Source organism: Salmo salar, chromosome 03 (assembly GCF_965601325.2).
Source record: "Salmo salar chromosome 03, fSalSal1, whole genome shotgun sequence".
Lineage (NCBI taxonomy): Eukaryota > Metazoa > Chordata > Actinopteri > Salmoniformes > Salmonidae > Salmo > Salmo salar.
The window spans coordinates 50,827,587-50,844,047 of NC_138293.1; the positions used below are offsets into that span (position 1 = coordinate 50,827,587).

Sequence of the window (16,461 nt, forward strand, 5' to 3'; positions counted from 1 at the left end):
GGCGAGTGCGGGGAGCAGGCACAGGACGTATTAGACTGGGGATTCGCACTGGGGGCCTGATGTGTGGAGCCAGCACAGGTGGCACCAGACTGTTGACACGCACTTCAGCACGCCTGCGCTGCAGCATGTTCCTCGCTAACACCCCGGTACCCCTCATTGAACTCCTCCACCGACTCCCATTCGGGCTCTGGCACTCTCCGCTGCTCAGCCGTCCACCCTATGTGCCCCCCCAAAAATAAGAATCTTGGGGTTTCTGTGGCCGCGGACCCCGGCATCGTCGCTGTCCTTCTATCTTCCTTGGTGTCTCCTTCCAAGGAAGGGTCTCACATCCTCCCATTATTTCCTCCCATGTCCAAAACTCCTTTACCTCCATAACAAGCTGATTGGTCCTTGCTTGGTGGGATATTCTGTCACGATTGCCGTAATGAGCGGACCAAGGCGCAGCGTGAGTTGAGTTCCACATACTTTATTTCATAGGGAAACTACAAAAAAAAACAATAAACATAATACGAACGTGAAAGCCATAGTGCTAAACATACTAACACAAACAATATCCCACAAAAGCAGGTGGGAACAGGGACACCTTAAGTATGATCCCCAATTAGAGACAACGATAATCAGCTGCCTCTAATTGGGAACCATACTCAATCCCAAACATAGAAATGAATCGACTAGAACACCCCCTAGTCACGCCCTGACCAACAACACCATAGAGAACCAAGGGCTCTCTATGGTCAGGGCGTGACAAATATTGAGAGACTAAACAGATATTTTCCCCCAACTCAGAATGTGCTCCTTGCTGTTTTATAAAAATCTATTTAAAACTTTTAGGAATAACAGAGCAGTGAATGGAGCAGGGTAGGGGTGCAAGGGGGCATGAATACAGACTTTTTTGGCAGGGTTGATTACACGGCCATTTCATGCTACATCACCCTTTAGTGTTGTGTTTGGTGACATCTGTGCATAATGTACATTTGAAACAGTGTTTTTGGAAAAAGGACTATTGATTTAAACATCTCATCCAAGGTCCAAACACACACCAACAACGCACACATATTGTTTCCAAGCCTGTGTGGAAACACACAACGCATATATACACACACACACACTACTGTTTTCCTACTTTTCCAGCTTCTTATTAATTACCGTAAAAACAAGTTAATCCACTTCAAACTTCTCTGTGTTTTTAGATTGATTTCTGCTTTCTGCTCTTCATTTATTTTTGTGCCATCTTAAATTCACATATGAAAGACTTTTGAAATTGCTGAAGTCTACAGTAAAGGAAAACTACCCCCCACCACAAACCATCACACTGACATAGCACACCCGACTTGCATGCTCACACACACACACACACACACACACACACACACACACACACACACACACACACACACACACACACACACACCAAACCTATACACACACACACACACACACACACACCAAACCTACACACATCCCTGCACCCTCTCTCCTCCAGTACTGCGCCAACACACAGGAGGATATACAAAGTGTCTGTCAGCGGGGTGGCCATTCAGACGGGAGGCCCTACAAAACCGCCACTTAGCCGAGTGCTGAGCCAGGACAAAGAGCCCAGGTCAGGGGTCGCTAGGCAAGTTCAGTCAGCAACCGGGTTTCTCATGCTTTTTCTCTCCTTCTTTCACCCTGGAACCCACCAACCCACCCAACCCCCTCCCTCCTCCATCCCTCTCTCCCCCCTCGTTGCAGGTCTTCTGGGCCCATTGTCTGAATGGCCTCTTCCACTCTGTCATCCTTTTCTGGGTCCCCCTCCTAGCCTTCCAGCACGGTAAGCACCTCCCAGAGACTCTAACCCTAACCTGCCAGAGACTCATCTTTCTTTTAAGGTGTGTCCCAAATGGCACCCTATTTGCTACAGTATATGGCAGGGTTTCCCAACTGGCAGCCCGTGGAGCATTTTTTTTAATTTTTTTATAAAAGAAGCAAATCAGCTCGAAGTGATTTTTGGGAAATCTGTTCCAAAGTATTCCCACGCATAATAGAGAGATATACTACTGTAAGTGATCGTGTACAAATGTAAGCAAGGTTTGAAATAATTGTGTTTTAGTCAAATATTACATCTGTTTGGGATTATTGCGGTCAATTTGCAGTCTAGAAATTATTTGTAATTATGTTCTGGCCCCTAACCATCCTATGAAGAAAATAATTGTCCCACAGCTGAATCTATACTAAACAAAAATATAAATGCAACAATTTCAAAGATTTTACTGAGTTACAGTTCATAGAAGGAAATCAGTCAATTTAAATAAATTCATTAGACCCTAATCAATAGATTTCATATGACTTGCATAGTCCCACCCACTTTGGAGCCTGGCCAAGCCAATCAGAATTCGTTTTTCGCCACAAAAGGGTTTTATTATACACAGAAATACTCCTCAGACAATCCCACAGGTGAAGAAGCCGGATGTGGAGGTCCTGGGCTGGCATGGTTACATGTGGTCTGCGGTTGTGAGGCCGATTGGATGTACTGCCAAATTATTTAAACAACATTGGAGGCGGCTTATGGTAGAGAAATGAACGTAAAATTATCTGGCAACAGCTCTGTTGGACATTTGTGCGTATGGAACATTTTTGGGATCTTTTATTTCAGCTCATGAATCATGGGACCAACACTTCACATGTTGCGTTTATATTTTTGTTCAGTATAGTTAATGATCCCTGGTGTATGGTGTACTGCTTTTGACCAGGTAGTGTGCTATATTGGGAATAGGGTGCTATTTGGGACTGAGGCAGGATTTCTAGTCTCTACAGGCTCTGGGTGGAGTGGGATTCAGTCAACACACATACCTTGTCTTGATTACTTTTCTTTTTACCCACTAGCCTCATGAATTATAAACATTGGCATGCTTGAACATAAAAGTGTGTGCACACGTAGGCGCACGGACACACACACACACACACACACACACACACACTTGTACATATACACAGACACTTTTAAGTTACACTGTTCAGCTCACACGGAGAGAATGGGGACCTCTGAGTCTATGTAGTCTTGGCTGCTGGACCCAGAGGACCACACAGGCTTGGGCCTGCTCTCCAAACAAAGCCCAGAGAGAAGCCCCTTCAGTCTGACTGACAGGTTGTCAGCAAGGCCTCAGCACACACATAGGCATGTGACTAGCAGGAAGCAAAGGGGAGCCAGACTCTCTCCCTCTCTCGTTCTTGTTTTCTCCCTCTCTCTCTCTCCCGCTCTAACACTCTCCCCAAGCACACCCATGTGTTGAATTTGGAGGAAAATGTTTTATTTACATGTACATTTTATTCACTTGGCAGGCACTCATAAATTAGGGAGTGTTAAGGTAAATACTTCCAGTACAATCAAGGAGCTACATTATTTTAAACTGTTCAAAGGTTGACCCATTCCTTTACTGGTATTTGAGTAGCAGTTTGCTTTTATTTGAATGCTTAATTTGTCAAAGATTATTAGACTAATTCTATTTGTCAAAGATTATTAGACTAATTCTATTTGTCAAAGATTACTGGAGTAATTCTTGTTTTTGTTTCCAATAATAACCAGGAAAATTGGGTCATGTCAACCATAGTCCAGACTGCTTCCTGATTGCTCCATCAGGTTGCTCCATCAACCATATGCAATGGACATGTTTTGACACACACACACACACACACACACACACACACACACACACACACACACACACACACAGGACGGCAACTCAACAGTGCCGTTTTACTCCAGTGTCCAGGGTTACATCCCACTGCGTGCTCTAATGGGGCATTATGCTACAGAGTACAGAGTAATGTACAGAGTACTGTACTCACAGTCTGCGGTCTTTTCTGTTTATAGTACACTGCTTTTGACCAGGGCCCATAGGGCTCTGGTCAAAAGTAGTGCACTGTATAGGGAATAGGGTGCCATTGGGATGCAGACACATTCAATGCCCTGGTTTGCTATCTGGGTTGTTTTATCCATAGCAGAGATTTCACATAATTCCCCCTGGTCTAATTGAATTATTTTTCTTAACACGGCCCTGGTCCGAATTGGGAGGAGTCGTGAAGAGGGACATGACCATACATCTAAAAGCTTTTCATGTTGATCTTTTTCACAGATACAGTCTTTGGAAACGGAAAGACCCCGTACTATCTCCTCTTAGGCAATATGGTTTATACAGTAAGTACGCATCTAAAATGGCACCTTTTTCCCTTTAAATAGTGCATTCAGAAAGTATTCAGACCCTTTGACTTTTTCCACATTTTGTACGTAACAGCCTTATTTTAAAATTGATTAAAACATATTTTTCCCCTTATCAATCTACACACAATACCCCATATTGACAAAGCAAAAACTGTTTTTTAGGAATGTTGCAAATTTATAAAAAAATTCTATAAAAATAACAATATCACATTCAGACATTTTACTCAATACTTTGTTGAAGCCCCTTTGGCAGCGATTACAGCCTCGAGTCATCTTGGGTATGACGCTACAAGCTTGGCACACTTGTATTTGCAGAGTTTCTCCCATTCTTCTCTACAGATCCTATCAAGCTCTGTCAGGTTGGATGGGGAGCGTCGCAGCACTGCAATTTTCAGGTCTCTCCAGAGATGTTCGATCGGGTTCAAGTCCAGGCTCTGGCTGGGCCACTCAAGGATATTCAGAGACTTGTCCCGAAGCCACTCCTGCATTGTCTTGGCTGTGTGCTTAGGGTCGTTGTCCTGTTGGAAGGTGAACCTTCACCCCAGTCTGAGGTCCTTTTCATCAAGGATCTCCCTGTACTTCGCTCTATTCATCTGTCCCTTGATCCTGACTAGGGTTGCACATTTTGGGGAATATTCAGAGGTGGAAACTTTCCATGGGAATTAACGGGAATATATGGGAATTAACGGAAATATATGCAAATTAATATTAATACCATTTAAATGTAGATGTTTTTTGCATTGGATATATTTGCCATATCATATGGAGACAGAAACATAAACCTTTTACCTTATCATAAGTAGACATAACTGCAAATGATTCAATCCTTCCAATAGAAAAAAAAAAAAAATACTTAGTTACGAATTGAGCTTTAATTAAATGAGTTGACTCTTCACATGGGATGATTTCACTGAACATCAAAAGAAAGGGAATATTGAATAACCCCCAATGATCCATCACATATCCCAATAACGTTTTCAACATACATCTGTAAAATGATAGTCTGGAAACTAAAGCTTTGGTTGTCTTCCTCTCAGGCTTCTATGTCTTCTCCCTGGACCTCCTCAATGTCCAACTTTGAACATCAGACTCTGAGGCCTCATCTTCACTGTCACTTTCCAACCTTGTTGAGGATGGCTCGTTGTCAGGCTCAAAAAGCCTCAAATTTGCCCAATTGGCCACCAACCTTTCAAGCCTTGTATTGGTCAGCCTGTTGCGTGCTTTGGTGTGTGTTCCCAAACAAGGACCAGTTGCCCTCTGAGGCAGCTGATGTTGGTGGGATTTAGAGGATGATGGAGGCAACAGGGGAAAGAGCCTCAGATCCACAAAGTCCCTTGCACCAGGTGGCTGATGAGATATGTTGGCACGATTGCCATATTGCATCTCCATCCCAAAGCCCTTGCATGGAAGTGTACTTCGCCAGACTGCCAAGAACCTTGCCCTCATCCAGGCCAAGGTGGCTAGACACGGTAGTGATGACACCATAGGCCTTGTTGATCTCTGCACCAGACGGGATGCTCTTGCCAGCATACTTTGGGGCCAACATGTACGCTGCGGCGTGTATGGGCTTCAGGCAGAAGTCTTCACACTTTTTGATGTATTTCAGGACTGCAGTTTCCTCTGCTTGGAGCAACAGTGAAGTGGACAGGGCAGTACTGATTTCTTCTCTTACATCTGCAAGCAGAGTCTGAACATCAGACAGGATGGCATTGTCTCCCTCAATCCGTGCAATGGCTACTGCTATAGGTTTCAGGAGTTTCAGGCTGTTTACCACTCTCTCCCAAAATACATCATCCAGGAGGATCCTCTTGATAGGGCTGTCCATATCGGCAGACTGTGATATGGCCATTTCTTGGAGAGACTCCTTCCCCTCCCGGAGACTGTCAAACATGATGACAACACCACCCCAACGGGTGTTGCTGGGTAGCTTCAATGTGGTGCTCTTATTCTTCTCACTTTGCTTGGTGAGGTAGATTGCTGCTATAACTTGATGACCCTTCACATACCTAACCATTAACTTGGCTCTCTTGTAGATTGTATCCATTGTTTTCAGTGCCATGATGTCCTTGAGGAGCAGATTCAATGCATGAGCAGCACAGTCAATGGGTGTGATGTGAAGGTAGGACTCCTCCACTTTAGACCAAGCAGCCTTCATGTTCGCAGCATTGTCTGTCACCACTGCAAATACCTTCTGTGGTCCCAGGTCATTGATGACTGCCTTCAGCTCATCTGCAATGTAGAGACCGGTGTGTCTTGTCCCTTGTGTCTGTGCTCTTGTAGAATGCTGGTTGAGGGGTGGAGATGGTGTAGTTAATTATTCCTTGCCCACGAACATTTGACCACCCATCAGAGATGATCGCAATACAGTCTGCTTTCTCTATGATTTGCTTGACCTTCACTTGAACTCTGTTGAACTCTGCATCCAGCAAATGAGTAGATAAATAATGTCTGGTTGGAGGGGTGTATGCTGGGTGAAGAACATTCAGAAATCTCTTCCAATACACATTGCCTGTGAGCATCAGAGGTGAACCAGTTGCATACACAGTTCGAGCAAGACATTCATCAGCATTTCTCTGTCTATGTTCCTCCATTGAGTCAAAAAACTTCTGATTCCAGGAGGACCATGAGCTGTTGCTATTGATAAGGTGTCTGATTCATAATTTTCACCTCGAATAGAAGTAGAGGGACCTTTGTCAGAGGTTGCTTGTTGTGACCGCTAAGGAAACTTTATGCACTTGGCCAGATTATTCTGCATTTTTGTTGCATTCTTCACATATGATTTGGCACAGTATTTGCAAATGTACACAGCTTTTCCTTCTATATTAGCTGCAGTGAAATGCCTCCACATTTTCCTGTAAAGATTTTTTTTTAAAACAAATACAATTCCATGTACAGATGAATAGTTAAGCAGTTAGATTAAACAACTCCTTTGTAAGATAAATGTTTTAAAATTAAACATGTTTGGAAACAGCTAAAGCTAAAACCCACATGTTAACAATTTCTGCTAGTTAGATTTTGCTACCAAGTTAGAGATGATTTAAACACACTTTGCTGTAGACTACTATTTACTAGTTAGCAAAGAACCATGTTTGTCATATAAAATATATTCACCCCACCCAGTATTGTAATCAAAACTTACCAGAAAGCATGTAGTCCTTGGCTCAGACAGTGTAGTAGTGTGGGCTCAGTAGCGTCTCATTAGTGTGCAAGATCTTGAGAATCAGCTGTACATGTGATGGAAGAGTGCACTGCACACGTGATGGAAGAATGAACTGTGCATGCAGAGGGTTGCAATTCCATTGAATTGGGGACAGTTTGACCAAAATATGCCACAAGACCTAGAATTGCCTTGTGTATCCCACAAAAAAGGTTCACTGTTATAACCTAACTTTCTTGATAAATTTAAGAAAAATTTCACAAATTCCAGGGCTTAACTTCTCATGGAAAATTTCCGGAAAAATGCTGGATATTTACTGGAAAGGTCCGACCCTTTGCAATCCTAATCCTGACTAGTATCCCAGACCCTGCCTCTGAAAAACATTCCCACAGCATGATGTTACCAACACCATGCTTCACCGTAGGGATGGTGCCAGGTTTCCTCCAGACGTGGTGCTTGGCATTCAGGCCAAAGAGATACATCTTGGTTTCATCAGACCAGAGAGTCTTGTTTCTCATGGTCTGAGAGTCCTTTAGGTGCCTTTTTTTGCAAACTCCAAGCGAGCTGTCATGTTCCTTTTGCTGAGGATTCCAGCTTCCGTCTGGCCACTCTACCATAATGGCCTGATGGGTTGAGTGCTGAAGAGATGGTTGTCCTTCTGGAAGTCTCTCCCATCTCCACAGAGGAACTGTGGAGCTCTGTCAGAGTGACCATCGGGTTCTTGGTCACCTCCCTGACCAAGGCCCTTCTTCCACGATTGCTCAGTTTGGCTGGGCGGCCAGCTCTAGGAAGAGTCTTGGTGGTTCCAAACTACCATTTAAGAACCGTGTGTTGGCCTCAGTGTCTTGCTGTGAGACTATTTATCAGTTTGTTTTGGTTTCTTTATTTGCTGACCGAAGCGTCATTACTGTGTATAAGTAAAAAAAAATATATATATATACATATATAGTTCTAAGCCTAAGAATACACATTCAGTTAGACATAAAATGCAATCTGTCAGTGCCTTTCCGTGTCGAACTTCTGGTGACTTTGATTTTAACTTATTCTCAATGGCGGTGAAAACGTTGGTTTAGCATTTGACTTTGTGCTTTTCTGTTTCCGAGTTTGTGGTCATCACCGTGTGCCTCAAAGCTGGCCTGGAGACCTCGTCTTGGACTATGGTAGGCTCTCTCCTCTTACTACAATATCTTGTCTATCCATCATCTTTCTCATACCACACACACCTATAACAACTGAAAAAAAGGAAGATCTTAAAAGGTCCATAAGGATATGTTCCATTCATCTGTTCCTCTTCCTCCTTCAACTCTTTGCCACCATTCACATTACATAGGCCTTCTGCCAGAACTACTAGCAGAATAACTTAGTCATTGAGTAATTACTCTGTAATAAGATGGTAAGTACACTGTATTTACTATTGTAACCCTCACCTCCCACACTTTATTTATATATGTAGACAAAAGGATGTAACATGCTCTGTCTCCTCCAGTTCAGTCACATTGCCATCTGGGGCAGCATCAGCCTGTGGGTGGTGTTCTTCGGTATCTACTCCTCTCTGTGGCCACTCATCTCTCTGGCTCCAGACATGTCTGGTGAGGTAAACACTCAACTTAAACTCCACCCTCCTTTAAACCCAGCAAAACATGTCTGATCATCTCTGCATTCACAGAACATTAGTAAGGGCTCCATTGGAAAATAAACAAACATTGTAGAAATGTTCACTGTTTTCTGGGTATGCACCCAGCAGTGATAAACCCTTCTATATGATCACATCATTCATAACTCAACGTAATGAACAGTATCTCCTATCTCATTGCTGTTACTGACTGTGGTTGGTGGGAAGGTTTCAATGTGTCTACTCCGTAACCCAAAAGTGTGCTTTTGAACGTAGGGCCAGAGTATAAGGGCACAAGGCGAGACCCATATGCAGACACAGGAGGCAGATGGTTGAGCTCTGATATTTATTATAACACAAGGGGTAGGCAAAAGGAAGGTCGGGTACAGGCAAGAGTTCATTAACCTGTTATGGCTAGGGGGCAGTATTTTCACGGCCGGATAAAAAACGTACCCGATTTAATCTGATTATTACTCCTGCCCAGAAACTAGAATATGCATACAATTATTAGCTTTGGATAGAAAACACTCCAAAGTTTCTAAAACTGTTTGAATGGTGTCTGTGAGTATAACAGAACTCATTTGGCAGGCCAAAACCTGAGAAGATTCCTTACAGGAAGTGCCCTGTCTGACCATTTCTTGCCCTTCTTGATTATCTCTATCCAATACAGGGGATCTCTGCTGTTACGTGACACTTCCTACGGCTCCCATGGGCTCTCAGAAGGCGGCAGAAAGCTGAATCGTGGCTTTGCAGGCTCTGGCTGAAAAAAAGTAGCGCGTTTGGATAGTGGCTGGTCACAGTACTGTGAGACTCAGGCTCGTGCACGAGGGGATCCCATGCTTTTATTTTCTCTCTCTTTGTATGTATACACGCTTTCCTGGTCGGAATATTATTCAATCAAGTTCATATTTATATCAAAAACCAGCTTTTTACATTAGCATGTGACGTTCAGAACTAGCATACCCCCCGCAAACTTCCGGTGAATTTACAAAAAATTTACTAAATTACTCACGATAAACGTTCACAAAAAGCATAACAATTATTTTAAGAATTATAGATACAGAACTCCTCTATGCACTCGATATGTCCGATTTTAGAATAGCTTTTCGGTGAAAGCACATTTTGCAATATTCTCAGTAGATAGCCCGGCATCACAGGGCTAGCTATTTAGACACCCAGCAAGTTTAGCACTCACCAAAGTCAGATTTACTATAAGACCTTTGGTGTTCTTCGTCAGAATGCACTCCCAGGACTTCTACTTCAATAACAAATGTTGGTTTGGTTCAAAATAATCCATTGTTATATCAAAACAGCGGCGTTTTGTTCGTGCGTTCAAGACACTATCCGAATGGTAAAGAAGGGTGACGAGCACGACGCATTTCGTGACAAAAAAATTCTAAATATTCCATTACCGTACTTCGAAGCATGTCAACCGCTGTTTAAAATCAATTTTTATGCCATTTTTCTCGTAAAAAAGCGATAATATTCCGACCGGGAATCTGCGTTTAGGTAAAAAGACGAAAGAAAATAAAGCATGGGGTCGACTCGTGCACGCGCCTAAGCCCATTGTCCTCTGATCGGCCACTTGCCAAAAGCACAAATGTGTTTCAGCCTGGGGCTGCCTCGATATCATTCAGCTTTTTCCCGCCTTCTGAGAGCCTATGGGAGCCGTAGGAAGTGTCACGTTACAGCAAAGATCCTCAGTCTTCAATAAAAAGAGCCAAGATGAACAAGAACTTGTCAGACAGGCCACTTCCTGTTCAGAATCTTCTCAGGTTTTTGCCTGCCATATGAGTGTTGTTATACTCACAGACACCATTCAAACAGTTTTAGAAACTTTAGGGTGTTTTCTATCCAAAGCCAATAATTATATGCATATTCTAGTTTCTGGGCAGTAGTAATAACCAGATTAAATCGGGTACGTTTTTTATCCGGCCGTGTAAATACTGCCCCCTACCCCCAACAGGTTAACCAGCTCTATCTGCCCCTCTCCATCACTCTTGCTCTTTGTTTTGATCTCTATTGATCTCGCTCTCGCTTGATCTCTCACTTACTCTTGCTCACTTTCTCCTTGCCCTCTCCTCTTTCTTTCCCGTCTTCTCTCTCTCTCCCTCCCTCTCTCTTTCTTTATTTCTCTCTCTCTCTCTCTCTCTCTCTCTCTCTCTCTCTCTCTCTTTTTTTTGCTTGGGAATGCCTGAGGACCATGATGATATAGACATCACTACACCACTTCTTGTTCTACAGTTTCTGCACACACTGACTCCACAATTCACCTCCTCCAAGAAGAGAGGTTCAGAAATGGCCAACTTGATAGTATTCAAAATAAAATGTTTTTCCAGGAGGTTGATTATGTGAAGTGACCTCTCCGTCTCCTTGGGCTCTGGTCAAAAGTAGTTCACTATGTAGGGAATATGGTGTCATTTGGGATGCACAACTTCACTCCCTTCCTCTTTACTCACATGTTGTTTTGGATGGAGTTATTTATATTCAAGTGCACCTGTAGAGGCTCCAACCCAGGCTGCTCATCAGGACTCACTTGCTTTGAAGCACAAGAATGCCCCTTCAGAATGGCACTGAGAAGCCAGCTCCACCTACTGTATCGCTAGATAACCCAACCTCTCTCCACTCACATGCCAGCTCAATACAGCCAAGACCACGCTAGGACCCATAGAACAGAGACTATCTGTAGTGTGTGTGTTTTGAGTGTGTGTTTTGAGTCTATATGTGTGGGTGCGCGCCAGTGCGATGTGTATTCATCCGTGCGAGTTTATCTACGCTTACTTGTGTGAGTGTGCTGTCACCAGTGCCCCTGCGATTGAAGTAGCAGGGCCGCAGATGACAGTTCTCCTCGCTATTTCTCCGCTCTGCCATATCTTTCCAAAACCACCAGGGACCCCTAGAAACTCCAGGGGTGGATTGAAACATCAGGCTCCCAGCTCCCCATGGTTTTATAGAAACCCTACAAGGTTCCTCACTATTAAACCTGTGAAAGGCTCTATGATAGAATTAGAGAGGCACTTCAGCATTGCTGTTGAGATGACTTTGTACCCCTACACTGTTTTTCCTCTGTCTCGGTGTTTTCGGAATACTTAAGGGCCGCGCATGTGTCGTAAGTTAGCCCCCTCTGTGATTAAAACCACACACACACGGATCCATTAGGAGCCCAGAACCAATGATTTATGGAAGACTAAAGCGGCTGTGGAAGGCACAGGCTAATCCATGGTGTGAGACTTTGCATTGTGTGTGTGTTATTTGAATGAGTTTAAGCGTTATAATTCAAATGGATATGGGCATACTTGTCGTGATCTAATACATGTCAAACTGACACTTTTGTCTGTCGGCTAATTTATCTCTCGCACCATTTTAATAATTATTGAGTTGCGTTGTAAATCACTATTGTACAGTTGCACCGGGATGACTTCTGTTGTGCTATACCTGTTTTTGTTAGCATTCTTTCCCTCAGTTTTTTTTCGGGATATCTCAGGGCTATTGTGAGGCGACACACAGAGCGTAAAAAGATGGACCCAACTGAGCAAGTCCAATTTTTGTTTTCCATAGTAAAAGCTTAGTGGGGTGGGGGTGGGAGTGTTAAGGAATTGTGAACTCGTCATTTGCTTTTGCGTTGCAATGACGTCGTGGGGAATTTGTAGAGTTGTGGGCCGCATCCGATCAAGGCTCCTCTCACACACTCGTGCTCTCTTTCTTTCTCCTTCTCTTGCTTTTACTCTCTTTCTCTCTGTCTTTCTTGATCCCACTCTCTCTTTTTCTCTTTCTCCCCCCTCTCTCTCTCTCTTTCTCCTTCCAGGGCATTAAGCCTCCATCTCTTTTCTCTCCCATTAAATCCTCAGGGACTGGCTTTTTCTTTCTGCGGCTATGTTTACAGCCTATCCAACAACACACTAACCCTAAGGATTTTGTTTGGGGAGGTATCATGGAGCTGGTCATGAGGGATTGGGGGTCATGTTTGGCCACAAACAAACACATCCAGCCTCAATTTGCAGTAGGATACACCTCTGAACCCTCAAATCACCCAATAGCCCTTCCCCTAGCTCCTTAGCGCCATTGCAGAACGGTCTACCCCTCTGTTCTAACTTCCATCCAAATTGTACAGTATGGTCCGGTAGAGCCAGTAGAATTTAGCCAAAGGGACATGGATGGAGGTAGACCAAATCACTCACTGGGACTGGATTTTACTTAAATAACCCTCATTTCATCGGCCCAATAAAATAGACACGCACAAAGAGTGACTGCGCCCAGGCTCCTAGTGTCTGAATATTAGCATCCAGAGGCTTTGGCTTTGGCAACAACCAGGCTCATACAGAGAAAAGGGCAGAGACTCAAATTTGACACCCTTACAGATATGACAGAAAGAGACATGGTAAGAGTGAGGTGCGTGTGCGGTGCACATGTGTGTGGAAAGTTGACTTTTCTCTATCTATGCTTTCTAAAGTCAAAAGGTCTAGGAACAGGGTGAAAGCCTTGATTGTCCACCCTTCATATTTACCATCACAATGGCAGGCATTACCCTCGTGGAGTCACACTAGCACTGTGGCCTGTCAGGCATGGTCAGCCAACTGCCGCTGCTGTGAGACCCCCTGATCAATGCATCCAGGCATAGTAATCACACTCCTCTACTCTGAGCCGATTGGATCAGTCTGTTCCTTTACCATCGCATGAAGGATGGCTTTGAAAAATCTATTTTCTTAGACTAAGACACAGTTTCAAGAATGTCAAATATGACAAACGACTGTATTGGCGTGTCCATATCATATTCAGAGTGAAACAACAGTCTTATTTGTATATATAAGTAAATTCCAAGTTTGTACAGCAAACAAATTATGAGACTTACACCTCTATACGATGTACAAAACTGAGCTCTGCAACAGAAACAAAAGCTTACTCGTCTGCTCCAAACAAGATCTTAAGCTGTGTTGAGTGGCAGACTGAATACTCTTTCACCTATGGCTATGAACGTTTCTAACTTGTTAGTGATAGACTGTGTGTGTATGCATGTGTTTGAGTGTGTGTGTCTGCATCTTTGTGTGTCTGTGTCTCCAGTGGCTGTGAGAGGTTGACAGCCTGTCAAAACACTGCAGACACCACTGTCTGCCTGCCCAGATGAGTTTATTAGTTTGTCCTAAAAATACACTCACACCCCCCTGCACTCCAACTCCCATAGGCCTCCAGGAATGAGCCATTGCTAGCATCTACCAAACACTGCTGGCTCGGCCAGGATTTAGTGTATCTGTCATCCAAATCTTTAACAGATAAACGTTTATTAAGATTAAGTTAAGCGTTGAATTTACAGATTAGCAAAGTAGTCAGTCCTTCGATGCAGTTCATAAAATTTGGAACAGTATGTTTCAGAAGTTTGTTTAAATTAGAAGCTGGTTTATTTTTCATGCTCGTTGACTTCATTTAATGTATTTAACGTGCTGAGCCTATATGCGCAGTTTATTTTCAAAATACTTTCAAGACAGTTTAAATGTGGCTATTAAAATGTGTGGATGAAAACAAAAATATGTACAGTGATGTTACGAAAAAAAAAGTCTAGGTTTCTACCCGGGACTGCCTAACTTCAAACTTGACGTGAAAATGTCTTGTTGTTTTCCCTCAACTTATGTATTTTGGTCATTGCCGGGCAACATAGATAAAACTCCATTCATTCCAATACCATTTCAAACATTAGGAAAATGCCATTTTGATTTCCAGTTATTTGGGATTTCCTCTTTCCCAGATGTTTTGTCAGACATTAAAGTCCATTTCGCTGGTAATAGCTAATTTGGGAACACCTGAACTCTTTGATATCTTTGACACTGATCTGTGTGTGTGTGTGTGTGTGTGTGTGTGTGTGGTGTGTGTGTGTGTGTGTGTGTGTGTGTGTGTGTGTGTGTCTGTGTGTGTGTGTGTGTGTGTGTGTGTGCCCTAAGGTGCCGTCCCAGGGTCCAGCTTGTTTCGTATTACAGGAAGACCATTGTCTGGGGGCCCCTGCAGTTTGTATAAGTGGCACAAGCATGTAAGGCCCAAATTGCTGATGCGAGGGGACGTGTGTTTTGCTCGTTAACATGTAATGACAGATAGTTTCAATGCAGCCGGTCCAAAGCAAACACAGCCCTGCGGAGACGACTGTATGGGACGGCCCACGGCAAGAGTATCCCTCCCTGTCTCCCCCTGACTTGCCAGACCAAATGGAACCTCCCGAGTCCTGGAGTTCCGACAAGGCCAATGCGTTTTGAGACTTTCGTCTAAACAGCAGACTGTTGTCTGACGATCTGTGTGTTTTTGATGACCAGGGAGAAGATGCTGTCTCCTAAGATGTCAGAGTTACGATATCTAGAGAGATGTAGGCCTACATCAGAGGTGGATGAAGAAGAGTTGCCTCCAAGCTTGCGTTTTCCCAATGCATATCATATCAGTCTCAATACACTCTTAGGGTTGCATCCTAAATGGCACCGTTTTCCCTATATAGTGCAATGCACTACTTGTGATCAGAGCTCTATAGGGCTCTGGTCAAAAGTAGTGCACTAAATAGAAAATATGGTTCCATCTTGGCCTTGGTTATCTCATGTATCTCATCTGTGGATTTATCTTGGCACTCTGTAGACAATGAGAGCATTTAGAATATACTGCACACAAAAACATTGGGACAGTGTTTATTATTTGAAGGTTATATAGCATAACAAATAGCTCTTTCTCTCTGTTGGCTGTCCTTACTACTGCAAGTCAACGAGCATGAAGGGCAATGGTTCCAATGATACACATACACAGCTGTAGTTGACCGACATCTTTTTATAGGTCAATGCATGGAAAGACTACCTTTAGAACTTACATCAGTGGACTTTCATGTGTAGCTGCTCTGCCCTTCTCATGTTTCTCTCGAAAATGTGATGACAAGGGTGAATAAGTGTATCCTACTGTATTTCCTCCCCTCTGGCTAGAAGTTGGCACAGATCTAGGATTAGCTACATGCTCACCTTAATCATTGGAGGGTTGAACGCAAAACTGACCTTATCTTTGTCTGAGGTCAGCTACAATACGTCCTACTCCATCCCCCTCTCCACTGGTATGGTGTGTGTCTAATGCCTTTTCCTAGTCAGACATGGAGCTTTACCCAGTCAATCAATCAATCAATAAAAAAAATTTTATAAGGCCCTTTTTACATCAGCAGTTGTCACAAAGTGCTTATACAGAAACCCAGACTAAAACCCCAAAGAGCAAGCAATGCAGATGTAGAAGCATGGTGGCTAGAAAGACGGGAACCTAGGAATAAACCTAGAGTGGAACCAGGGGTGGCCAGTCCTCTTATGGCTGTGCCGGGTGGAGATTGTAAGAGTACATGGCCATTAAGGCCAGATTGTTCTTCAAGATGTTCATAGATGACCAGCAGGGTCAAATAATAATCACAGTGGTTACAGAAGGTGCAAGAGGTCAGCACCTCAGGAGTTAAAGCTTCCAAGTGGCTCATTCTTCTCCCCTGTAACTATTCCCCAGGTC

General features: G+C 43.5%; 1 protein-coding gene across 1 annotated transcript in view; it reads left to right on the forward strand.

The window, feature by feature from the left end:
• LOC106600634 (phospholipid-transporting ATPase IA) overlaps positions 1 to 16,461 on the forward strand; it is a 172,312-nt gene that overhangs the window by 135,704 nt on the left and 20,147 nt on the right. The window contains exons 11-14 of the mRNA XM_082973546.1: positions 1,732 to 1,810; positions 4,113 to 4,174; positions 8,459 to 8,515; positions 8,842 to 8,949. Of these exons, the coding sequence (XP_082829672.1) occupies positions 1,732 to 1,810; positions 4,113 to 4,174; positions 8,459 to 8,515; positions 8,842 to 8,949 (306 nt within the window). The remainder of the gene's footprint in view (positions 1 to 1,731; positions 1,811 to 4,112; positions 4,175 to 8,458; positions 8,516 to 8,841; positions 8,950 to 16,461) is intronic.